This window comes from Microtus oregoni, unplaced genomic scaffold, assembly GCF_018167655.1.
Source record: "Microtus oregoni isolate MIOR12 unplaced genomic scaffold, Mior012 000079F_ref0000094, whole genome shotgun sequence".
NCBI lineage: Eukaryota > Metazoa > Chordata > Mammalia > Rodentia > Cricetidae > Microtus > Microtus oregoni.
The window spans coordinates 5,907,172-5,934,506 of NW_024544537.1; the positions used below are offsets into that span (position 1 = coordinate 5,907,172).

Below are 27,335 nucleotides of genomic sequence, written 5' to 3' on the forward strand. Positions count from 1 at the left end.
AGTGTTTCTCTACTACCACCCAACCTGAATTCTTTCATCTACTGTTCTCCCCTTCTTCTTCAAAAGAATAAGTCCGGGACAAAAAGAGACCCACGTTTACTGATCCTAGTCGAATACCTCTTTTTTCAGCCTTGTGGAGACACTGAAAGGGATTTACTAAGAACATAATACAATGGGAAGTGGCACCAAAATGGCCACAGTTCCTGCTTTGGGCTAAAGGCAGAGACTTCCTTTCAGCCCCAGGTACTAGATATCCCAGACCAAGCTGCGGCTGATGACCTCCAAAAGCCCTGCAGGGATCAGGTGCGTGGATGAGAGGTGCCATGTCACTGCCAAGCCCGTGCCCCTTCCTGTACTTGCCATCTGCCCTATAGCAGTGGAAGAAGAGTCGCAGTGGTCGGACCTAGGGACAAGCTGGAACACTGCCCTACTGCATGAGTCTGCAGAGCTCACTGTACCTCCAGAACATTTTTTTTTTAAAAAAGAGGCAGTTTCAATGGGAAGATGCTTATAAATTGTGGTTTCAGAAAATCGGAAGAAAAAATGGCAGGGTACACCCACATCTACACACCCCATGCACACACACACATGCACAGGGGAATGTGATGAAACTGGAGGCGCAGGTGGCAAAGGAGAGGAAGCCAACTGAACACCCAACATCTCTGCTACTGCTAGAGAGAGGTCTTGTTGATGCCCATAGTCCGTGCTGCTGGGAGTTTGAGGAGGTGGTATGCTAATGTCTGAGAAACCTCCAGTGGAGTATATAAATAATTCATTTTTAAGTAAATGAGAATTGGCCATTTCATTGTTAGACATGGGGAGATTACTTTTTCCTTTATCAGAAAACTTTTCAAAATAGATAAAATCCAATCAACTGATCAAGTACTCTTTCAGGGTATCTATTTATTTATTTATTTATTTATTTATTTATTTATTTGTTTGTTTGTTTGTTTGTTTATTTATTTATTTATTTATGAAAGAATTCTGTCTCTTCCCCGCCACCGCCTCCCATTTCCCTCCCCCTCCCTCAGCCAAGTCCTCCTCCCTCATCAGCCCAAAGAGCAATCAGGGTTCCCTGCCCTGTGGGAAGTCCAAGGATCACCCACCTCCATCCAGGTCTAGTAAGGTGAGCATCCAAACTGCCTAGGCTCCCACAAAGCCAGTACTTGCAGTAGGCTTAAAAAAACATTGCCATTGTTCTTGAGTTCTCAGTAGTCCTCACTGTCCACTATGTTCAGCGAGTCTGGTTTTATCCCAGGCTTTTTCAGACCCAAGCCAGCAGGCCTTGGTGAGTTCCCAGTAGAACATCCCCATTGTCTCAGTGTGTGGGTGCACCCCTCACGGTCCTGAGTTCCTGGCTCGTGCTCTCTCTCCTTCTGCTCCTGATTTGGACCTTGAGATTTCTGTCCGGTGCTCCAATGTGGGTATATACCCAAGAGATGCCCTATCATACAACAAAAGTATATGCTCAACTATGTTCATAGCAGCATTGTTTGTAATAGCCAGAACCTGGAAACAACCTAGATGCCCTTCAATGGAAGAATGGATGAAGAAAGTATGAAATATATACATATTAGTGTACTACTCAGCACTAAAAAAAAACAAGGACTTCTTGAATTTTGCTTGCAAATGGATGGAAATAGAAATCACTAACCTGAGTGAGGTAAGCCAGACCCAAAAAGAGGAACATGGGATGTACTCACTCATATTTGGTTTCTAGCCATAAATAAAGGACATTGAGCCTATAATTAGTGATCCTAAAGAAGCTAAATAAGAAGGAGAACCCAAAGAAAAACATATAGGCATCCTCCTGAATATTAATCTTTCAGGGTTTTGAAACAGCATATTTCTAATACACTTTCCAATTTTAGTCTTCTGTAAATTCTTAGTACAAATGTTTTATTGTTGGTAGAAAATCATGAACACTCTGCTCCAGAGTGTGCAGTATTTCACCAAGTGTATTTAGAATATATAGCAGTGTTCTTTTATTTTCATCCCTTCCAAATCACAATTCAGCCTTCTCTACCATTATTTTGAATTTTAAAAAAGAAATATTTCCTGAGCTAATGGGGTCTACCAACTCTGGCCTGACAGTGAGGGAACCAGCATAGGACCAAATTAGGCCCTGTGAATGTGGGGAAGACTGTTCTGGCATTTTGGAACCCATTCTCTCTGGATAGATACCTTGTTCTATCCAGAGAGAATGGGTTCCAAAATGGAAGGGACTTGGTGCTGCCTCAAAGCAATGTGCTAGATGTTTTGGCTCCCTATGGGAAGCCTTACCTCCTCTAAGGAGTGAATGAGGGGAAGGATGGGGGTAAAATGGAGGGAAGGTGGAAGGAGAAGAAGGAGGGGAGGTAGTGGGAACTGGATTCAACATAAAAAATGAGAAAAGATAGTTTTTTAAATAGCTCTTAAAATTATTTCTGTATCAGTGCTTTAATTTATTGCAAGAGAGATTTTCTTTTAGGATATAAATAAAAGGTATTTTTTTTCTGAGAATTATTAAGCTCTTGAATTCTTCCCCAGACTTCCAAATAAATAAGCATAAAACTTCTCAGAAATGAATAAGAGTACAGGCATGCATTAATACTATACTATATGATTGTAACACCTTTCTAATATAAACAATGTCAAGAAAAGAAAGTTTTGATTATATAGTTGGTTATTCTCCTTTAGCTTTCAAAAGAGATAAAACCAACAATTTATGTTTGAGTCAGAAAAAGATACTGAGAAAAAGACAGACATCAAAATAAGAACAACAGGGAGATGAAGGAGAAATTAAGACAGGCTGTCTTGGCAAAGAGACATCTAGAAGGACTTTGTAATTAGACTTCCTTGTTCGGCCTGTAGATTAGCTACCAGTGATGGGAGGCAAATCCTCCAAGACAGATTTGTGCTGAAATGATGCAGAAAAAGTTTCTGAGGTGTTAGCACTACTTCTGTCTAGTCAACATCATACAGGTCTATTATAATATTGATCACAGTAGCCAGCTAACATCAAGCTACTACAACCTGATAGTGATGACTATTTTATGAATTTGATGATTTTTACTTAAGCCTTTGTGCTGTTTGACATATTCTAGAATCTAGAAATATTTTATATATGAAATATGTGCATTTTAAATATTTTATTAATTCTTTGAGAATTCTACACAATGCGTTTTGATATTTATCCCTCCAGTAACTCCTCTCAGATCCACCATTACATTCTTTTTTTTTTTGATGGGGGAAATCAATTTTAATTATGTATAGACTAATGGGAGTTCTATAGGGAAAAAACGTTAAGGATGCAAGCATTGTGGGCGATGTACCATCCTGAGCTACAGAAAGGAATAGCATCACGAGGCTTCCTGGAGTGAGAGACAAAGTAAAGGCGGCAGATACACGGAACAACACGGAGATTAAGTAGATTATTTTTATGTAGATAAAAGTCTCAGGAGTAGGGCTCAGTGAGAGACTGCTGACCTTGCCGAGGACATCTCTCACTGCAGAAACGGAAGCAAGAATGTACGGACCAATAGAGTCATGGTCAAGAGGAACTTGCTGAAGGTGCCTTCCTTGATCCCATCTCCTCCTCTGGTTTCTTGGGTCTGTGATGTCGCTGTAGGGGCTCAGCAGTCACTGTCCTCGCTGTCCCCATATGCACTCAGCTGGCTCAGGGAGGAGGCCCCGGGTGTCTGGGGTGCAAGGTTGGCTGTCTTCTTGCTCTCGGGGGCACCCACGGTAGGCGTCTGGAGCTGCTCTGAGCCCCTGTTGGCTTCCGCCTTCACCTTCTTTGGCACCACCAATCCGGCCAGCTGTGCCCTGCTGCGCACTGCCTCTGCCTTCCTCTTGGCCTTGGGTGACTCGACCAGGATGGCTGTGGGGTTGGGTTTTGCTGCTGAGCTTGGTTGGGAAGGCGGAGCTTCATCTTCGGAGTCAGAATCCTCCAGAAGCCTGCGGTGGCGAGCCTCCTCCAGCAAGGCTGCAATCTCATGCTCATCTTCCTCCTCCTGCTGCTGTCGCTGCTGTTCCTGCGACAGGCGGTGCTGCAGCAACATGGCCTCAAATTCCACGTGTGCCTGCTGCTGGTTCAGGCCCTTCAGCTCCTGCAGATTTTCCAGCACCTCCATCTCCAGCTTCCAGTCTTTTGTGTGGTTCTCTAGGACCTTCATGGGGTTGTTCAGCTCCTTTTGCACACGCTTTTCCTCCTCCTCCAGGAGCTTCTTGGGCTGGAAGTTGCATGTGGCTCCATGCTCCACGGTGTAGTTCGTGTTCTCAGGGTCTGTCTTGAAGGTGATCTCGGCCAAGCAGCGCGTGCACTTGATATAGAAGCGGAAGATAGGCAGGTCCAGGTAGGCCTCATTCTGGACAATTTCCTTGCGTGCATTGAACTTCTTCCCCTTGTAGATGTATTCTCCACATGTCTTACACCTCATGTTGAAGGGGACCATCAGTCGAACCACGTACTGCCGGTCCTTGGGTAGCCTGAGTTTCGGGATTTTTGATGGGTCGAAGTCAGGTGGGTAGTATTTGTTTAGAATTTTCCGTTCCGACATATTGGCTTCCTGTTCGTGGAGAAAGCAAAGGAGCAGTGTTCTTTTTTCTTTTTTATTTTTTCTTTTTGGACAGGAACAAAGCAGCACTGAAGTTTTTTAATTCATGTGAATGTTAAAAATGGACATCTATACCAGTGTCAAATGAGGGTGGGAGAGGAAGGCACAGTAGGCAAGGAGAAGGAATTCCCGTCTACAGGTAATAAAGCTCCAGGTTCATCCCATCATGGATTTCATAATCTCCCAGAGACACGTGGTCCTTAAAAATCATGTACCACTTTTTCAGGACGATCTTTGTTCAACGGGTGCCAGTTTGGGCCACTATCAGTTTCTTCAAGTCCCCGATGGTGTCATCGGTGTTGCACTTGAAGCGGACTTTCTTCCCTAGACAGTCGTTGCAAACGACCTCAATTGTTGTGGCTGGACCTCTAACCCGTCGAACTTATAGACGACACAATACCTAGCTCGAACGCAGAGCCCTGAGGAGCAGTGTTCCTCGGTCCCCTCGGAACTTATTCGGACCCACCATTACATTCTTTTTTTTCTTGTAACCAACCAGTGATTTATGTTATTGGTTTAAATATATAAATCTCTTTTCTTTTTTTATAAATTTAATTATTTATTTTTATTTTTTTGTTTTGTTTCCTTTTTTTAATTTTTTTAAATTTATTTATTTATTTATTAAAGATTTCTGTCTCTTCCCCGCCACCGCCTCCCATTTCCCTCCCCCTCCACCAATCAAGTCCCCCCCACTCAGCCCGAAAAGCAATCAGGGTTCCCTGTCCTGTGGGAAGTCCAAGGAACCCCCACCTCCATCCAGGTCTAGTAAGTTGAGCATCCAAAATGCCTAGGCTCCCACAAAGCCAGTGCGTGCAGTAGGATCAAAAACCCATTGCCATTGTTCTTGAGTTCTCAGTAGTTCACATTGTCTGCTATGTTCAGAGAGTCCGATTTTATCCCAGGCTTTTCCAGATCCAGGCCAGCTGGTCTTGGTGAGTTCCCAGTAGAACATCCCCATTGTCTCAGTGTGTGGGTGCACCCCTCGCGGTCCTGAGTTCCTTGCTCGTGCTCTCTCTCCTTCTGCTCCTGATTTGGACCTTGAGATTTCAGTCCTGTGCTCCAATGTGGGTCTCTGTCTCAATTAATTATTTAAGATTTCTGTCTCTTCCCCACCACCGCCTCCCATTTCCCTCCCCCTCCCCCAATCAAGTCCCCCTCCCTCGTCAGCCCAAAGAACAATCAGGGTTCCCTGCCCTTTGGGAAGTCCAAGGAAACCCCACCTCCATCCAGGTCCAGTAAGGTGAGCATCCAAACTGCCTAGGCTCCCACAAAGCCAGTACGTGCAGTAGGATCAGAAACCCATTGCCATTGTTGTTGAGTTCTCAGTAGTCCTCATTGTCCGCTATGTTCAGAGAGTCCGGTTTTATCCCAGGCTTTTTCAGACCCAGGCCAGCTGGCCTTGGTGAGTTCCCAATAGAACATCCCCACTGTCTCAGTGTGTGGGTGCAGCCCTTGCGGTCCTGAGTTCCTTGCTTGTGCTCTCTCTCCATCTGCATTCTTTACTGTGGTGGTTTAAATAAAAATACCCTCAAGAGGCATTTTGTTCCCTAGTTGGTGAAACACCTTGGGAAGGATTCTGGGGTGTGGTCTTGTTGGATGAAATATGCTATTAGGGTCAGTCTTTGAGCTTTCAAAAGAGTCGGGCAATTCTCAGTGCTCTTTTTCTATCTAATGGTGGTGGATTAAGGTGTGAGTTCTCACAGAAAGGTGAAGGACACCACAAAAAAAAACCCCACAGAATTAACTAACCTGTGCTAACGGAGACTCTACTGATGATGAGAGAGCCTGCATGGGACTGACTTAGGCCCTCTGCATATATGTTACAACTGTGTACCTTTATCTTCTTTGGGCTGCCTAACAGTGGTGGCAGGGACTGTCTCTGACTCTTCTGTTGACTTTAGGAACCCTATTCCTTACACTGTGTTGCTTTTTCTAGCCTTAATATAAGTGTAGATGCCTAGTCTTACTGAAACTTGAGATGACATGTTTGGTTACCATTCATAGGAGGTTTGACCTTTTCTGAATAGAAATGTAGGACTAGTAGATAGGGGAGGAAAAGGAAAATGTGGGGAGAAAGACTGGGAGGAGAGAATGAAGGGTGAATTGCTGTCATGGTGGAAATAATAATGAGAATGATAATGAGACAACTACTACAATTAATAACTTTTAAAGAATTAATTGCTAATTTACAGGTTAGCCAATGTTGCTGATCACTGACCATAAAAAAAAGTGAGTTCTCAGCTATTCCTTTGCTTGGCTATCATGGACCCTTACAGTCTAAACAATAAGCTAAGCTAAACACATTTTCTTTGTAATTTGCCTTGGCCATGCTGTTTTTTCACAGGAAATAGAAAAGTAACTAAGATAAAAGTCAGTACCAGAAGTAAAGTGTTGTTGCTGTGAAGTGCCTGACCATGGGAAAGGGAGAGAGCAGTGCATGCCTGCTATGTGGTGAAGGAAAGTTGCTCCACTTAGCCCCTTACCACGTGTAGCAAGTGGGCGACCTGACTCAACCCATCATTAGCTTCAACACCCAAAAGAAGAGGCCTTCAGCCTCTTTGGAGTCTCATACTAAAGTAGACCCTATGGACAGGGGTGTAGGTGAGCCATTTCTCAGTGCATGAGAAGGGAATAGCTGATACTGCCTCTTTCAGCCAAGGAGTGCTTGTAAGAATGAGGGGAAGATGTTCTCCTCCCTTGTCCCTCCTACCTCTTCTAAATAGTGAGGAAGCCAAACACTTTGCCAGCTGTAGCACTCAGGGTAGCAGACCCTATGCCTCATCAGGGAAGAACAGTTTAGTTGACCCTGTTGATAGGGCATGAGTGAACCAGATTGTGAATGTGAATGTGAATGTGGGAGACCTGACCAGGCTCCTCATCTGCCATATGACAGCCTGCGTTGGGGAGAGATTACCTTCCCTAATCAATGACAGAGGCAGGTGGAAGAGCTGACTCTAAGGTTATAAGTATGGAAGAACTGTCCTTGCCCACTACCAGCTGCAACACTTGGGAGAGCAGGCCCTATAACTCTCCTGGGCAGCAGAATAGAGCCAGACCAAGGCAGAAGTGTGGGTGAGCCAGCCTGGAAGATGTGAGCATGGAATAGTTACCTTTCTGGCATTTTGAGGAATGAGTGGGGGAAATATGCCTTCCCCCCATGCCCATCAGGACATGAGGCAGGTGGGAAAGCTGGTCCTGTGGTCATAAGAACTGTTGGACTGTCCCTGCCCCTCATAAGCTACAGTACTCAGGAGAGTGGCCGCAACACCATTCCTGGGCAGCAGAGTAGAGCAGGCCCCTACGATGTAGACATGGGAGATCTGACCATTAAACCATGAAAGCAGAACTGGTCCTGCTCCTCATTGAATTACTGTGTCACACTACAGTTTCCAAGATGAGACTGATTTTTTTTTTACTTTTTTGTTCTCTTAAATTTTATTTCATTTTATTTGAGGTAGGAGGGATGCAATAGCACAGGGTGTATATGAAAGTAAAGGGAAATGAATGAAATTGAAAAACATGATCTGGAATACACACAAAGAATAAATAAAAAGAAGGAAAATACTCAGAGAAATAAAGCTAGAACTGAACTGGGAACCCCATCCCTGAAGAGTGGTCTCATACAATTAGGAGATTCATGCAAGCTACTGAGGAAAACAAGTATTCAGCAGTTGAACTTATCTATAAAGCCTATAAAGCAAAATCATGACTTGACTGACAATACATTAAAAATGGTGCAATTGTGGCACATTTTTTCTTGGAGGTAATTAACAGTTACCTAATTGGATTTCTGGCTCACTCAGCAGGAGGTAATTTGTGACTGATACAATATACCTAAACAGCTACCCATGGCTGTAGAGATCATAGACCTAAAAAGAAATCAATATTTTTTTTCCTGAACATCAGTCCTTATATTCACAAGAGGGTCTAGCTCTTATCCCTTCAAAGAAGCTTCTATTTTAAGGTTATGGAAATTATTAAAGATCCAAATGTAGATAATTAGTGACTATGATACATCTGTAATGCAACCTCCAAACCTAAGCTTCAGGAAAAATTTGCAGAAATTACAGAGGGGTCAAAAATATTCTAAGAAACAGAGGCCTGAGGCACCAATTGATAAATTATACCCTCGAGAAATGACAGAGAAATGTATCCATGAAATCACAGCATATGCTTACCTGAACAACTTGCATAATAACGTCAGTTGACTTCAAAATGTACACAAGGAATTTCCACAATATCCCACCACTATGTAAAGTGCTAGACATAGTCAATAGTTGATAAGTGGGAAAATCAGATGTCTCAAGGAACCCCAAATTTTGCTTACTCTCAAGTGGTCAACACTGAACATATATACATGTGAGCAAAACTAAATGGGCTTTTTCTTGTGTGTGTATGTGTTTAATGTGTGTATTTATACTTATGTATATACCCTTTACAACAACAATTAAAGAAGAGATAGTTTGGAAGAGGACTATGGTGAGATTACAAGGGAACAGGTATGTGGAATGATGTAGATGCAGTTCCCTTGTATGAAATTCTCCAAAATAAAATTTACTTTTTTAAAAAAAATATAACCAATATTTCCTAAGTGTTCAAACAGAAAAGATGCAGCACATCCAAACTTTTCCTCTGAAGCCAATATTACTCTAATATCATAACCAAGTAAAGACAAGAGTAAAATAATACTATAGGCCAATATCATTGATGAATGTAGATATAAAAATTATAAATAAAATAATTTCAAAACAAATATCAGCAGGTATCAAGATCATCTCTAGCCATAAATTTGACTTTACCTGGTGATTCAGAGTTGGTTCAATGTATGCAGGTCAATAAATGTGTACTACACATACACACACAGACACACATAAATGATTTTTAAGCAAAAGTAGCTTGCCGATACTTGCTGTGACAGGATTTATTTGCAATACTATTTGCCAATACCTTAAGCATATTTTTAGCTTGCTCTTATATCCTAAGATAACCCAACTCCATTAATCTGTGCATCACCCCAACGTTGGGGCCAACCACCAAAATTTCAACAAGTCTGTCTCCTGTGGCAGCTACTTGGTTTCTCCCTGAATCTGCCTTCTTTCTCTCAGCATTCAGTTTAGTTTTTCCCACCTAGATCTACTCTGCCCTAACAGGCAAAATCATCTTCCTTATTCATTATCCGGTAAAATCAACACATATACAAAAGGACTTCCAACATCATTTCCCCTTTTCTGTTTAAATAAAAAGGAAGGTTTTAAATTTAACATAGTAAAATTACATATAACAAAAAAAGGTATCAAACAAGAATTCCAGTTATAATATTTATATCTACTTTATCTTTTATCATAACTAAGGAAAAATATAATTATAACTATTTATTCATCAACTCTATCAAAGACTCCAGAAGGATATAATATTACCTAAGTAAACAGAAAGAACATTGTAAGCAACTTACAAAATTCTAAAATTGACAGAAACATCTTGATACCTGGGCAATCACTCAAAGTTCTTCTGTACCTTTGGGACATCCATCTTCAACCTACAGGTCCATAGCCCACAAAGCAGAAAATTTGAAGACTTGTTTTGCCTTTTAATGGCAAAGTCCATCAAGCAGTCCAGGCATAAACGGTTTCTTGCCCGAATGGCTAACAAACTCCATGAGGAGCCTCTTTGATGCCTATTATTTTCTTGAAATAGATTGGAGTTGACAGGAGCAGATGTATCTCATCTTAAAACATTTTAAATGACATATTCTGAAGGTCTCTGAAATATTTGAAGAATACATATCTAGAAAACTTAACTAACATGAATAAAAGTTAGACTATTATAGATGATTATCTATTAACATATATTTCTTAATTATACATTACATTTTAAATGAGCTGCAAAAACACAACAAACACCTTAAGCAAGAACATAAAAATACATATAATAAAATTGACGTTAAATTTGTATCAACAAAGCAAGATCCATACCAATGAAAATCCCTATAGTACCATATTACAAATACAGGATTACACAGGGGAAATTCTTGTCCTAACTCTGACAAACCTGGGCACAGGAAAATAAGTGCTCAGCTGAATTTAGAAAAATAAGGCTTTGTCTCTATCTAAACCGAAATGCTACCTACTGTGAAACTTCTGAAAGCAAAGCACTTATGTGCAGATGCTACAATGTGCTAAAGATCAAATCAACCTAAATCCAGGTATAGATCTGGTAGATTATCTTAAGGCATGGATATCTCCCTATGGTGTCTACTTATTGTTAAGCCATTGGCGGTAGATTGTTGTTGAGAGAAGGAAAAATCATTTCTCTTTGAAGAGATGATCACTGGTAAGATTCCCTGTTTCTAGTGGATGTACCCACACCCATACACTTATTGGCATCACTGAGTGGAATTAATGAGCTATTAAAAAGGTGTAAATTTGGGAGGGAGATGTGCTGGGGTAATTAATATAGAAGGAATTAAAGGAAGAAAATGGCATGAAGGGAAAAGTCTATGATTATATTACATTATATATGTGAATGAAATTCCAAAGAATAGAGGAAAAGTTAAAAAGATAAAACAAGGAAGTTTATGTCTTGTTTTCTTAATAAAATAAGCATTTTTATAAATTATAGTTATCTAACTTTATGTTGTAGTTTACTTCATTATTTTTAATTTGACAATGTTTGTGTAATATATACTCAATGATTACAAATTGACAGTATTTTTCTTGTAATTAATTCCATTGGATTTTGGATTCTTTCTTAAGCATTTTCTTCAGTATTTTGCCACATGGCTCAATATATAATGGATAACTATCAATAGGATTGATTTTGTTTTCAGTCCAAAAGATCTTAAATCTTGTAGTAAGCTACAGAGGATGGCTTTATTAGGATAATCATGGTCATAACTTTCCTGGCATTACCATGTTACTCTTTATTCAAACCTAATATCTTTAGTATCCTTGTATGATTGGTGACTCTAGGATTTAGTAATTTTAAACTAAACTTACTGTAATACAGGAATTCTACCCTATTCCACTTAAAGGAAATCCAGACCTTCTTCTCCATAGTGGAGAGTTATATAGATCTTTGTAGGTAGGAATTATATTCTTCATCTGCATGGAAAAATTAGGGAAGATATCATCCTCCAACTGCCCTCCCGAAGATTTATGGGAACCCCAGCTATCATAGGAGAGTTGTAACACTAGATTAAACTGGGAAGTGAGATCAAAGTTAGTATATACAATAAACTAGAATAAGAAAGGAAGATCTGAAACGCTGTTCCTTCAGCATAGGCCAAAAAGAATGAGAAAATTAATTTAAAAAATGATGCATACTATGCAAATGACCCAATAGCCCATGATCCCAAAATATGCACTTTCTAATTCTTTGGGTAGCACTTGTTATTGAACTACTAGCAATTTTGCAAGCTCTGGTCTTACCTATCTTTGTAAGAGTGCTTTCTATATTTTTATTAGGAAATTGTGTTCTTTCACACATTCATATATATATATACATCTCCTCCTACACTAGCCTATTTTTCTGCGGACTCTTCCAGCCACACCTTCTCTCTACAAATGTTTTTTTCCTTATATTGGTTTTTTTTAGTATCCCAGAGTTTAATCAGAGAATTCTGTGTGATCCTAAGTTTGCAACTATCCATCACAGCCTTGTGGGCTTACTAGCAGGTGCACAACTAGATATCACGCCTTTCTCTTCCCTAGAACTTTTTGTTAACACATTATCGGTATGTGGTGGGGCCCTATGGTTCCTTTCTGCCTCCATAGCTGAGCATTATTTATGGCCAACTTCTGTATGACTCAGTAGCAGTATGCAAAGATGTTACTAGTTTGTGCTTCCCAAGTCTATGTCATGCTTAGAAGATAGTATTTCATAGGCACTGTCCTTATCCTGTGATTCTTATATTCTTTCTAACTTCTCTTCCACAATGTCTCTTGAGCCTTAAACAGGAAGTATAAATGTCTTATCAAGGGCTGAGTCCTCAATCATCTTTTATGCTCAGTTTCTGGTGCAGCTGTAGGTCATTTCCTCTATCTCCATTCATTCCAAGGAGAGACTGCCCTGTTTAAAGCTGAGAAAAGCCTTTACCTGTAAATGTAGATATTACCCATATGGATATTCAATGTGTGATTTGGTGCTATATCAATTAAACCAAGAAGTCATTAAGTCCCTCAACCCTTAGGTATGAGAGCTCTTATTATGTGATTTAAGTCACATAGCAAATAGAATAGCAATTACTCTAAAAAAAAATGACTCTCCCTAGTAACATTTGATGTTTTCATTTATATAAATATTATTCATGGTTTTATCTTTAACAGCTTGAAATATCTATTCTTCATATTGTATACACACTGACAATTCTAAACAATTCATTTTAAGATTTAAAGAAATCAACGTGAATCATAAACTTCTTTTATCTTCAAATATACTCTAACTCCAGACTTGATATGTAGTTATTTAATAAGAATTTATTGAAACTGAAGTTGTACATACTAAAATGAAAGAGAGAAATCTCAGTGTCCCCTTTACTAGACCAAAAAACAAAAACAAAAATAAAACATATAGATACCTGATGTTTGCTGAGAGGGGAAGAAGCAGGATTTTCCATGAATGAGCCCACTAAAGTCTTATCCAACACCAAATGGTCAGCTCTGAAATGGTATACATACAAGGACCACTAAATGTTCTCAGGAAGTTGCATTTATTGTTTTTTATATATGTTACAAAATAATAAAAAATTCCCCATGAACTACAGTGGGTGTAGGATAATGGATATGGAAGGGTTTGGAAGAAGGTAACATTGGAATGGATAGAGGATGAAAAGGGAAGGAGAATTTATATGATTTTATTCAATTAAAATTAAAGCAAATTAAAAATAAATTGAAGTAATGTTATAACATATTCTGATTGACTATTGTGTACTTGACATTTTTATTCTCTAACTTATACAAGGTTGCAATGACTCTATTATTGTGTGTAAAGTAATGGAAATGAGAGCTTTATTTTTCTTAAAAAAAATACCAAGAGAGATTCATAACCACTGGTAAGTAGCTAACAGTGTATGGAGTATAAGGTAGGGATGACCACATCATTTCTACTAAATTTTAAAGTAACTCTTTGTCTATTTGCTTTTAGATTAACTTCATATATGTTATTCCACTTAAAAAATAAGTAATTGTATCTCATTATTTTCATCCATCTTCTGTATGAACTCCACATCTTGAAATAAATATCAGAAAAGGAAAATAGTGGAGCATACTGACAATGAGGTGTTACAGGGTGAACTGAGGTTTTTCTGTCATTCTGAAATAGATTGGATTTAGAAATTGGAGTAAATCAATCTGTGCATGTTGCCCTTCATTAAGAATTAATACAGGAAAAGTTATAACATCAGTAGGGCAAGGAAAGAGGAAAATCTCTTAATATAAACCAAGATACTACTTAGTTAGAAACAAGGTCAAAGTCAAGGTACATGAATAAAAGAAAAGCATGGCACAGATACAAATGTTTGAAAGAAAACTGACTCCTTCAAGAGAAGATATTAATAATTTAAGACATATTTAGTCATAACAAAGCAGTAGAATCTATTAACTATTTGAAAACCCCTCACCACTACACTTCTTGACAAAACTAGTACTAATTGGGCAGAATAAAATCATTTACATCCATGGTAAATTATGTAATATAATTTCAAGAATTGAGGAGCCAAGCTGATTTCCTTAGGTAAAAGTGGTGACAAGATGCATTGATACAACAGAAAGCACAGAGGGGCTCATTGAATGATAGAAGATAAGGGCAAATTGACAGAGCAAATTAAGAGAATCTAGAAGCAGCCTTAGATACTTGAGGAGGTCAAGGCGCATCCCTCAGTGACATTATTCTTCTATTCACATTTCTTACCATGGCTCTCAAGGACCCATGAATAAGATATTTTCTTCTGTATAAGAAATAAGGATATTAGGGAGAGTGCTGCTATCACTTTCCTATACATGCCCATTCTTATTTGCTTTGGGGACAATCATATGATTGGGTCAACTTCTTTACTGTGGTCTAATGACTATTCAAAATGTTAATTCTAGGAAGCAATCTTTCTGAAGCTGAGAATTTTATATTGTACCAATTTATTGATATAGTTTTAATTTATTTGCATTATATTCAAGTCACATAGTGGTGAGTTTCATATGGCTATTTTCATAAACGTATATCACTAACTTTGACAACATTTGCTCCTCACTTCCCCCCTGATCTCTACCAATATTTCATTTCACATTCAAAATCTCTTTTCTACTTTCATGTCTCATATATTTATGGGATACTAAATGGATTTAGCAGGTAGTATTTTATATATTTATGTTTTCTTATATATGTTATAATAATAATAATAATAAAAGAAAAACACCATTATTTGATATATTTATATACATATGTGTTTAAATGTGTACATATAAATGTGTGCACATATATATGTGAAATAATCTTGGTTGAACTTGACAATCAATTTTAAATTTAATATCTATTGATAGTTTTAAAAATGGCTGTGTTGGAAAATGTTTTTTGAATAAAAGTTGCCATATTTTTGGGAGCACTTTGATAAGGACGGCTGGTCCCTGTGGTATGCTGAATATCGCTTCCCTGAGGAGCTCACCCAGACCTTTATGAGTTGCAACCTCATCAATGGCATGTTCCAGCGATTGGACAAACTGAGGAAGAATGCCTTTGCTAGTGTCATCCTCTTTGGAACCAACAACAGCAGCTCCATTTCTGGCGTTTGGGTCTTCCGAGGCCAAGAACTTGCCTTTCCACTAAGTCCAGATTGGCAGGTGGACTACGAGTCATATACATGGCGGAAACTGGATCCTGGTAGCGAGGAGACCCAGACCCTGGTTCGAGAGTACTTTTCCTGGGAGGGGGCCTTCCAGCATGTGGGCAAAGCCGTCAATCAAGGCAAGATCTTCAAGTGAACATGTCTTGCTGTCGCCTAGCTGCCTGCACCTACCCTTCAGGGGAGATGGGGGTCATTAAAGGAAACTGAACATTGAAAAAAAAAATGTCCTGTTTAGGGAGGCGGCCAGAACCCAGATGGCGGAGGCTGGGACCGGCTGGGACTGGCTGGGACCACAGCAGCAGCAGAGGACACAGGCCGCAGGCCGCAGGAACCGTCGTGGCAGCAGACGCAGGCTACAGGGACCACGCGCAAAACCGAGAGCAGATCACCCCACTACAATTAAATCAAAGAGGTAGGCCTTTGGTTGGCGAGGTCCCTGGCAAAGGAGGAGCTGGGTCCTATTCCTGAAGACCCTTCTGAGGGGTGAGAGGGATCTTGGACCCCACCAGGAACCAGGAAACAGAGCGAGGGCATTTTGTAAGAGGAGCCCCTGGACAAAAGGGAAACCTGAACCAGTTTTAAAAGACCCCTTAGATAGCATCAATAGAAGGAGATGGGCAGGTGCCAACGCAAGAATTCACCCAACAATCTGAAAAACAGCATGAAAACACCAGAACCCAATGATCTTACAACAGAAGGTCTTCAACACCCTAACACAGAAGAAGTTGAAAAAATTGACTTTATAAAAGCAATAGAGTCCCTTAAACAACATGTGAAAAATGCCCTTATAGAAATGGATGAGAAGTATAACCAAAAATTTGAAGAAATGAGTAAATACGTACATAATAACCTGGGAAAACAAGAAAGAACGATCAAACAGGTAATGGAAACAGTTCTAGAATTGAAAACTGAAATGGAAACAAGGAAGAAAACACAAAATGAGGACCAGCTGGATATGGAAAATGTAGGTCAATGAGCAGAGCCAACAGTGATGGAGGAAGGTCATTGGCTAATAAAGGAACTGCCTTGGCCCATTTTATTGGTTAGAGGATAGGTGGGAGGAGTAGACAGAACAGAACGCTGGGAGGAAGAGGAAGTGAGGTCAGACTCCACAGCTCTCCTCTCGGGAGCAGACGCCTGAGAGAGACGCCATGCCCTGCTCCCAGGATGAAGCTCCGACCCAGGATGGACATAGGCTAGAATCTTCCCTGTAAGCGCACCTTGGGGTGCTACACACGGATGATTGTAAATGGGCTAAATTAATATGTGAGAATTAGCCTGGAAGAGAATGGGCCAAGCAGTGTTTAAATGAATACAGTTTGTGTGTTGTTATTTTGGAGCATAAGCTAGCCGACAGGCGGCCGGGGTGCTGGGAATGCAGCCCCTCCGCTCATATTACTACAAATGGCGCCCACGTGGACAACTGCTTCCACATAAAGCCTGAGACAGCTTGGGAAGTACTTCTAGAACAAAATGAAAGCATTGTGCCTGGTTTCTTGGTAGCAGCAATTTCTTGGTTCTACTCTGCAAGCTAGAGGCAAGCAAGCGCCTCATCTAAGAGAGGCTTCCTGACTCAGCTTTAGCTGCAATGCCTGCAGCTCATTAAGAGGTCCTGCCACGAAACACTTAAATGGTGTTGACAAAAAGCTGAATGCATGCTTTTCGGTTTTCAGCCATAGCAGGAAAAAAAAACTGCGCCGTTTAAAAATGCCGGCTTTCTGGGCTGTCCTGCCAGGACAAACTCTGACTCTTTTACGCAGGCGGTTTGTGCGGTTTGCAAGCACAGGCTGCTGAAGCTTGCTTGCTGGCTACAGCCAGTACCTCAGCCATGAGGCTGGAAAGCTAAGGAATGGGCTGGATCCAGCCGGCAAAGCCACGCCTTTAATCCTACTGATATTGCTTGGTAAATTAAAGACTCTTGTGGTCAGAAATAGAGAGATATACAGTAAAGAGAGATTCAAAGACAAAAAAAAATTCTAAGTGGTTTGAAGTGTGTTAAAAATATATGCAGACTAAAATTTAAAGTTCTTAAAGTAACAAAAAAAAAAAGGAAGAGAGTTGTTCTGTGTGGTACACACCTTTAATCCCAACACTTGGTAGGCAGAGGGAGATAGACCTCTGTGACTTCAAGTTGTGGGAGCACACGCCTTTAATCCCAATGCCTGGGAGGCAGAGACAGGCGGATCTCTGTGAGTTCAAAGAAAGCCTGGTCAACAGAGTTACTTCAGGTCAAAGATACAGAGAACCTGTCTCAAAAAGCAAAAAGTTAAAAGTAAAAATAAACGAAATAGAGGTTAAAACAAAGCTGTACAAAGATGGAAAATACACAGAGAATCTTGATACTGTATGCTATTATGCTCTCTTTGAATTATTTGAATGCTGAGGAAGGAGCAACAGCTGCTAAAAGATATTTATATATAAATACTGCTGAGCTAATCCTACATAGATATTTTGAATTTGGATCTAAGGATATGATACTTTGGAAAGGAGTTTCTTATTTTGTTTTCACAGAGGATGACACGCTGTTCATTTCTTCTATTCCGATTTGGTATGATGGACCACGTCCTCCTGAATGGTTCCTGTGCCCGCCTTCAAAAAAATTGCTTTGCTCAACTGCCAACTGAGATGAAACTAGCACACAGGTTATACCATGAAAGACCTAATTAACGACGCCCCCATTCAGCAGGAAGCGGTTTGGAGAGAAAAAACTGTGCCTATATTCCCAAATATGGTTTATAAACGTTCTTTTACATTTTAAGGGGGATATGATATAGATATGAATAATTTACATTAGCATAGATTTTGCTTTATTGATAGAGATTTACGGTCAATTTTGTTGTATGAATAAGTGTTTCTGATTTTGATTAAAGTATTGTGATTGTGTAGTTCATTTAAATATGTACTGAATAATTAAGAAATATAGGTTGTTAATGCATTATCATCGATAATAGTAAAGCTTGTAGTCATGATAATTAGATTTTCTAGATATATAGAGATATATTTTAGATAGACATTCTTCATGTCTTTCAAAGATTACAGAATAGGACATTTCATGACAATGAGACACTCTGCTCCTGGCAGCACAAATCTACTTCAAGAGGAAGATGGGCATCGAAGAGACTCGTTATGGAGTTTGATAGCCATTTAGGCAAGAAACTGCTCTTGCCTGGACTATTGCATAAACTGGACACAGAGAACCCACAGAGAGAGGACTACTGAACTTGCCTAAGGTGAGATGATCTTTCGGGGTTCCTGATTCATGAAAGCATCTGCGAGACATTCTGCAGGACACAACAGATAGTGAATGAACTGACTTTGAATTTTCCTGCTTTATGAAAATGTCTGCTGGAAACCATGGGCCTGAAAGCTGAATATGGATGCCCCAACGGTACAGAGGAACCTTGGGTGACTGTCCAGGCAGCAAGATGTCTCTGTCATTTCTAGAGTTTTAAAAGTTGCTTTTTTTCTTGTTTGCTTAGGTAGTATTGTATCTTTCTGTAGTCTTTGGTGGAGTTAAGACTAGTTAGTTATAGTTTTCCTTAGTTATGATAAAGATTATTGTAACTTTTACTTGATAACTGTTTTGTTACATGTTATTTTGCTATGTTAAAGTTAAAGCCTTTTTTTGTTGTTGTTGTTTAAACCAAAAAAGGGGAAATGATGGAGGACGGTCATTGGCTAATAAAGGAACTGCCTTGGCCCATTTTATTGGTTAGAGGATAGGTGGGAGGAGTAGACAGAACAGAACGCTGGGAGGAAGAGGAAGTGAGGTCAGACTCCACAGCTCTCCTCTCGGGAGCAGACGCCTGAGAGAGACGCCATGCCCCGCTCCCGGGATGAAGCTCTGACCCAGGATGGACATAGGCTAGAATCTTCCCTGTAAGCGCACCTTGGGGTGCTACACACGGATGATTGGAAATGGGCTAAATTAATATGTGAGAATTAGTCTGGAAGAGAATGGGCCAAGCAGTGTTTAAATAAATACAGTATGTGTGTTGTTATTTCGGAGCATAAGCTAGCCGAGCAGGCGGCCGGGGTGCTGGAAACGCAGCCCCACCGCTCATATTACTACACTACAGAAACAAGCATAATCAATAGAATACAAGAAATAGAAGAAAGAATCTCAGATTCTGAGGACAACATAGAGAAAATTAACGCATTGATCAAAGAAAACTGCAAAGCCAACAAATTCTCATCACAAAACATTCAGGAATTATGGGACAAAATAAAAAGTCTAAACCTAAGAATAATAGGAATAGAAGAAGGAGAAGAGTCACAGCTCAAAAGCCCAGAAAATATTTTTAACAAAATTACGGAAGAAAACTTTCCCAACATAAAGAAAGATATTCCTTTGAATATTAAAGAAGCATACAGAACACCAAACAGACTGGATCAAAGAAAAACATCCCCTCGCCATATAATAACCAAAACACAAAATATACAGGTTAAAGAAAGAATATTAAGAGCTGCAAAGGAAAAAGGCCAAGTAACTTATAAAGGTAAACCAATCAGACTTACACCTGACTTCTCTATGGAAACAATGAAAGCCAGAAGGTCCTGGATAGATGTACTGCGGAAGCTAAGAGACCATGGATGCAAGCCTAGACTACTATACCCAGCTAAGCTTTCGTTCACTATAAATGGAGAAAACAAGACATTCCAGGATAAGAACAAATTTAAAAAATACGTAGCCATGAATCCAGCCCTACAGAAAGTAATAGAAGGAAAATCACAACCCAAGGAATCCAACATTGCCAACACTGCCTACAATAACTGAGGCATCTAGCGACCCTTCACTAGCACAACTCAAAGAAGGGAGACACAAAAATTCTACTTGCAAAAACAATAAGAATATCCGGAGTAAACAACCACTGGTCATTAATATCACTTAATATTAATGGTCTCATTTCACCTATTAAAATGCACAGGCTAAGAGATTGGATACGAAAACAGGATCCAACATTCTGCTGTTTGCAAGAACCACATCTCAACCACAAAGACAGACATCTACTCAGAGTAAAGTGTTGGGAAAAGGTCTTTCAAGCAAATGGTCCTAAGAAAAAAGCAGGTGTGGCCATATTAATTTCTAACAAAACTGACTTCAAACTAAAATCAATCAGAAGAGATCGAGATGGACACTTTATACTCATAACAGGAAGAATTCATCAGGATGACCTCTCAATCCTGAATATCTATGCCCCTAATATAAAAGCACCCACTTATGTAAAAGAAATATTAATAAAACTCATGGCAGACATCAAACCACACACACTAGTAGTAGGAGACTTCAATACAACTCTCTCAGCAATGTACAGGTCGATCAGACAGAAACCTAATAGAGAAGAAAGAGAACTACTGGAGGTAATGAAGCAAATGGACTTAACAGACATCTATAGAACATTCCACCCAAATAGGAAAGAATATACCTTCTTCTCTGCAGCTCATGGAACCTTCTTGAAAATTGACCACATGCTTGGAAACAACGTTAACCTCCACAGATACAAAAACAATATCAGTGTCCACCTGCCTCTTATCAGATCACCACAGATTAAAGTTAGAATTAAACAACAATCCTACCTCCAGAAAGCCTACAAACTCATGGAAACTGAACAGTTAACTACTGAACCACACCTGGGTCAAGGAAGAAATAAAGAAAGAAATTAAAGTCATCCTTGAATTTAATGAAAATAAAGGGACAACATACTCATACCAATGGGACACAATGAAAGCAGTGCTAAGAGGAAAGTTCATAGCACTAAGTGCCCACTTAAAGAAAACAGAGACGTAACAGCACACCTGAAAGCTTTAGAATAATAAGAAGCAGATGTGCCCAGGAGGAGTAGAAGACTGGAAATCATCAAACTGAGGGCAGAAATCAAGAAAATAGAAACACAGAAAACAGTCCAAAGAATCAATGAAACAAAAAGTTGGTTCTTGGAGAAAATCAACAAGATCGACAAACCCCTATCCAAACTAATTAAACGACAGAGGGAGAACACACAAATAAATAAGATCAGAAATGAAAAGGGGGACATAACCACAGACACAGAGGTAATTCAGAGACTCATTAGATCTTACTACAAAAGCCTGTATGCCACAAAACTAGAAAATGCAAAAGAAATGGACATTTTTTTAGATAAGTATCATATACCAAAGCTAAACCAAGACCAGGTAAACGATCTAAATAGACCTGTTAGTCGTGAAGAACTAGAAACTGTTATCAAAAATCTCCCTTCCAAAAAATGCCAAGGACCAGATGGTTTCAATGCAGAATTCTACCAGAACTTCCAAGAAGAGCTAATACCTATACTCCTTAATGTATTTCACAATATAGAAACAGAAGAGTCATTGCCAAATTCCTTTAATGAAGCTACAGTTACCCTGATACCAAAACCACACAAAGACCCAACCAAGAAAGAGAATTACAGGCCTATCTCACTCATGAATATCGACACAAGCTACAGTATTGAAAACAGCTTGGTATTGGCATAAAAGCAGAGAAGTCAACCAATGGAATTGAATAGAAGACCCTGACATTAACCCACAAACATATGAACACCTGATTTTCGATAAAGAAGCTAAAAGTATACAATGGAAAAAAGAGAGCATCTTCAACAAATGGTGCTGGCAAAACTGGATGTCAACCTGTAGAAGAATGAAAATAGATCCATATCTATCACCATTCACAAAACTCAAGTCCAAACAGATTAAAGAACTCAATATCAGTCTGAACACACTGAACCTGATAGAAGAGAAAGTGGGAAGTACTCTACAACACATGGGCACAGGAGACCACTTCCTACGTATAACCCCAGCAGCACAGACATTAAGGACCTCATTGAAGAAATGGGACCTCCTAAGACTGAAAAGCTTCTGTAAAGCAAAGGACAGTGTCGCTAAGACACAAAGGCAACCTACTGATTGGGAGAAGATCTTCACCAACCCCGCAACTGACAAAGGTCTGATCTCCAAAATATATAAAGTTCTCAAGAAACTATACCGTAGAAGGCAAGTCAACCCCATTATAAAATGGGGCACTGAGCTGAACAAAGAATTCTCAACAGAAGAAGTTCAAATGGCCAAAAGACACTTAAGGTCATCCTCAACCTCCTTAGCGATCAGGGAAATGCAAATCAAGACAACTTTAAGATACCACCTTACACCTGTCAGAATGGCTAAAATAAAAAACACCAATGATAGCCTTTGCTGGAGATGTTGGAAAGGGGTACACTCATCCATTGCTGGTGGGAATGCAAACTTGTGCAACCACTCTGGAAAGCAGTGTGGCAGTTTCTCAGGAAATTCGGGATCAACTTACCCCTGGACCCAGCAATACCACTCTTGGGAATATACCCAAGAGAGGCCTTATCATACAACAAAAGTATATGCTCTACGATGTTCATAGCATCATTGTTTGTAATAGCCAGAACCTGGAAGCAACCTAGATGCCCTTCAATGGAAGAATGGATGAAGAAAGTATGGAATATATACATATTAGAGTACTACTCAACAGTAAAAAACAAGGGCTTCTTGAATTTTGCATACAAATGGGTGGAAATAGAAAACACAATCCTGAGTGAAGTAAGCCAGACCCAAAAAGGGGAACATTGGATGTACTCACTCATATTTGGTTTTTAGCCATAAACAAAGGTCATTGAGCCTATAATTAGTGATCCTAGAGAAAAACTAAATAAGGAGAACCCAAAGAAAAACATATAGACATCCTCCTGAATATTAACCTTCCTCAGGCGATGAAAGGAGACAGAGACAGAGACCCACATTGGAGCACTGGATATAATTCTCAAGGTCCAAATCAGGAGCAGAAGGAGAGAGAGCATGAGCAAGGAACTCAGGACCGCAAGGGGTGCACCCACACACTGAGACAATGGGGATGTTCTATTGGTTACTCACCAAGACCAGCTGGCCTGGTTCTGAAAAAGCCTGGGATAAAACCGGACTTGCTGAACATAGTGGTTAATGAGGACTACTGAGAACTCAAGAACAATGGCAGTGGGTTTCTGATCCTACTGCACGTACTGGCTTTGTAGGAGCCTTAGCAGTTTGGATGCTCAACTTATTAGACCTGGATGGAGGTTGGGGGTTCCTTTGACTTCCCACAGTGCAGGGAACCCTGATTGATCTTCGGGCTGACGAGGGAGGGGGACTTGATTGGGGGAGGGGGAGGGAAATGGGAGGCGGTGGCGTGGAAGAGACAGAAATCTTTAATAAATAATTAAATGATAATAAAAAAATGTCCTGTTCACCACAAAAAAAAACAACAAAAAAAAAAAACCAACAACAACAACAACAACAACAAAAAAAAAACACCAGCAACGTAAGTATGAAAGGAACAAAATACTTAAATTGAATAGCTTCCTCCTAAATTCTGGTCATATACCCAGCCTCCAGAAAATATATATGCACATATATGGAAACATTGAATCAAATACTCACTGCTAGAATCATCCACTGTAAGTGGATGTTAAACACATGATTAGAGTGTTTGGATAATTAAGCATATGTAAACCTTGTCCCATTTAGAGACTTGTAATAACATCTCTTACCTTAAAATGTAGTCCATCTTCTTTGAATAGCAATATGCTTTCCTATGGTTTTCCACACTTACAATCATATTTGTATGTGGGAAACCATTATTCAGCAATATACCTTCCATAGCCTTTCTTTTTAATTTAATTTTTTATTAATATTTATTGAGCTCTACATTTTTCTCTACTCCCCTCCCTACATCTCCCCTCCCCCTTCAACCCTCCTCCCACATCCCCATGCTTCCAATTTACTCAGGAGAGCTTGTCTTTTTTTTTTTTTTTTTTTTACTTTCTACTTCCTATGTAGATTAGATCTATCTAAGTCTCTCTTGGTATTTTCATTGTTGTCTAAATTCTCTGGGATTGTGGTTTGTCGGCTGGCTTTCTTTGCTTTATGTTTAAAAACCACCTGTGATTGAGTGCATGTGATAATTGTCTTCCTGTGTCTGGGTTACCTCACTCAAAATAATGTTTTATTGCTCCATCCATTTTCCTGCAAATTTCAAGATGTCATCGCCACACTGACATCCAAAGGGATTGTACCAGCTTGCATTTCTGCCAGCATTGCAGAAGTGTTCCCTTTTTCCCACAACCTCTCTAACATAAGTTGTCATCAGTGTTTTTGATCTTGGCGATCCTTACAGGTATAAGATGGAATCTCGGCGTTGTTTTGATTTTCATTTCTCTGATGACTAAGTATATTGAGCATTTCCTTAAGTATCTTTCAGCCATTTGAGATTCCTCTGTTTAGAGTTCTCTGTTTATCCTTTCATCTAGGTGGTTTATGTTCTTATAATGGGCATCATCAGAAATTGAGTATTCTTTCAAGCTCTTTAAAAATAGACTCAGAATTTTAACAGAGGACTGTGTTGAATCTGTAGATTGTTTTATTGTATTTCATTTTTACTGTTTATCCCACTGATCCTTGACTATGGAAGATCTTTTCATATTCTTATACATCATTTACTTTCTTTCTTCAAAGATACGAAATTATTATTATACAGGTCTTTAACTTGTTTAGTTAGAGTTATCTCTAGATATTTGATATTATTTGTGGCTATTATAAAGGGTGTTTTTCCCCAATTTCTTTCTCAGCTCATTTATCTCTGAATATATGAGAGCTACTGATTTTTTAAGTTAATCTTGTATCGAGCCTCTTTGATAAAGGTATTTATCTGCTATAAGAGTTTCCTGATAAATATTTTAGGTGTCTCATATTTACTATCATATAATTTGCAAATAGCAATACTTTGACTTTCCCCTTTTCAATTTGATGTGCTTTCGTGTTCTTCTAACTCTAGATAGAAATTAAAATACTATGTACACTAGATGTGGATACTGTAGACAGCTTTTTCATGTTCCTGATTTTAGTGCAATTGGTTTGAGTTTCATTCCATATAATTTGATGTTAAAGATTCCTCTATAGTACCTTGATTATGTTTAGGCGTGTCCCGTCTATACCTGATCTCCCCAAGACTTTTTTTTTTCCCCAAGACTTTTATTATGAGGGCGTGTTCAATTTTGCAAAAAATGTTTTTCAGGATCTAATTAAGATGGTCATCTGGCTTTATTTCTTCTAGTTTGTTTATATGGTGGGTTACACTGACAGATTTTCATATATTGAAGAATCGCTTCATTTTAGGGATGAAGCCTACTTCATTATGTTGGATTGTAGTTGGAAGTTGCTTGCTTTTTCCCAACAATCCAGTCCCTAAATAACCACACAGAAATTGTATTGATTAAAACACTGCTTGTCCGATCACTTAAGTTTATTGCTAGCTAGTTCTTATATCTTAAATTAACCCATTTCTATTCATCTGTATATCACCATATAGTTGTGGCCTACTTGTAAGTTTTCATCCAGCATCCTGCATCTGTCTCCTGTGGTGGCTGCATGGCTTCTTTATGACTCTGCCTACTCTCTCCTCCTCTATCTGCTTGGAATTCCTGCTTTGCCCCATTCTGCACTAAAATGGGCCTATAGTAGATTCTTTATTGCTCAATGATATTCACAGCAAACATAGGGGGAATCCCACATCATTTCTACTTTTCTGTCAAAATAAAAGGAAGGTTTTAATTTTACATAGCAAGATTACATAAAACTAAATTGTTAACAAGCAAGAGTTACAGTTACACGATTTATATCTTTTTTTTGTTTGTTTGTTTGTTTTTGTTTGTTTGTTTTTTGAGACAGGGTTTCTCTGTGGTTTTGGAGCCTGCCTGGAACTAGCTCTTGTAGACTAGGCTGGTATCCAACTCACAGAGATCTTCCTGCCTCTGCCTCCCAAGTGCTGGGATTAAAGGCGTGTGCCACCACCGCCCAGCTATATCTACTTTATCTTTTATCTTAACTAAGGATAACTATAATTATAATTATATATCCCTCAACTCCATCAAAGACCCCAGAAGGATATAATATTACCTATATAAATAGGAAGAACATTGTAAGTAACTTCCAAAATTCTAGAATTGACAGAGACATCTCGCTACCTGCACAGTCACCCAAAGTTCTTCTGTACCTTTGGAACATCCATCTTCAGCCTACAAGCTGAGGCAGGAAATTTGAAGATCCGTTTTGCCTTTTAATGGCAAAGTCCATCAAGCAGTCCAGGCAAAAACAATTTCTTGCCCAAATGGCTAACAAAATCCATGGGGAGCCACTTTGATGACCATCATTTTTCTTAAGTAGATTGGAGCTGCCGGGAGCAGATGTATCTCATCTTAAAACATTTTAAATGACATATTCTGAGGGTCTCTGAAAGATATGAGGAATACATGTCTAACTGAAATATATCTCTATGTATCTAGAAAACCTAACTAACATGAATACAAGATAGACTATTATAGACAAATATCTATTAACCTTTATTTCTTAATTGTAGATTATAGTTTAAATGAGTTGCACAACACCTTAAATAAGAGTATAAATATACATATATAATAAAATTGACCTTAAACTTGTATTAATAAAGTAAGTATAATTATCCATTCTTCAATTCCATCAAAAACTCCAAAAGGATATAATATTACCTAAATTGACAGAAAGTACATTGTAAGCAACTTCCAAAATTCTAGAACTGACAGAGACATCTAACTTACTAACTCCTCCCCTAAGTGCTTGGAATTTTTACTTGCCCTATTCTGTGCTGCAATAGGCCCAAAGAAGATTCTTTATTTACTGTAACATGAAGGAGTCCTATTTGTTTTCTTGGGGTTTCTGTCCCATGCGGTACCCCACAACTGTTTACCCCAAATAAAATCACACATAGGTCTCCATAAATTATAAGCTGTTTGGCCCATTAGCTCTAGCCTCTCACTGGCTCTCACATATTGATTAACCCATTTTTCTGATCTATGTTA

At 39.2% G+C, this 27,335-nt stretch overlaps 2 protein-coding genes and 1 pseudogene across 2 annotated transcripts; 1 reads left to right on the top strand and 2 right to left on the bottom strand.

Moving 5' to 3' along the window:
• Positions 1 to 3,614: 3,614 nt before the first annotated feature.
• LOC121441607 (splicing factor YJU2-like) lies at positions 3,615 to 4,541 on the bottom strand. The gene has a single exon (XM_041642816.1). The coding sequence runs from the start codon at positions 4,539 to 4,541 to the stop codon at positions 3,615 to 3,617; it is 927 nt and encodes a 308-aa protein (XP_041498750.1).
• Positions 4,542 to 4,731: 190 nt separating this feature from the next.
• LOC121441608 lies at positions 4,732 to 6,927 on the bottom strand (annotated as a pseudogene).
• Positions 6,928 to 7,566: 639 nt separating this feature from the next.
• LOC121441609 (elongation factor 1-gamma-like) lies at positions 7,567 to 15,652 on the top strand. The gene is made up of 3 exons (XM_041642817.1): positions 7,567 to 7,670; positions 12,192 to 12,330; positions 15,170 to 15,652. The coding sequence occupies exons 1-3, from the start codon at positions 7,567 to 7,569 to the stop codon at positions 15,563 to 15,565; spliced, it is 639 nt and encodes a 212-aa protein (XP_041498751.1). The 3' UTR covers positions 15,566 to 15,652.
• The last annotated feature ends 11,683 nt before the right edge of the window (positions 15,653 to 27,335 follow it).

Excerpts from the sequence above, each read along its gene's own strand:
- LOC121441607 (XM_041642816.1), bottom strand. The coding sequence starts at position 4,541 with ATGTCGGAACGGAAAATTCTAAACAAATACTACCCACCTGACTTCGAC.
- LOC121441609 (XM_041642817.1), top strand. The coding sequence starts at position 7,567 with ATGGAAGAACTGTCCTTGCCCACTACCAGCTGCAACACTTGGGAGAGC. Across the intron at positions 7,671-12,191 it reads AGACCAAGGCAGAAGTGTGG|TATCCCAGAGTTTAATCAGA; the intron begins GTGAGCCAGCCT and ends GGTTTTTTTTAG. Across the intron at positions 12,331-15,169 it reads TTTTTGTTAACACATTATCG|TTGCCATATTTTTGGGAGCA; the intron begins GTATGTGGTGGG and ends TTTGAATAAAAG.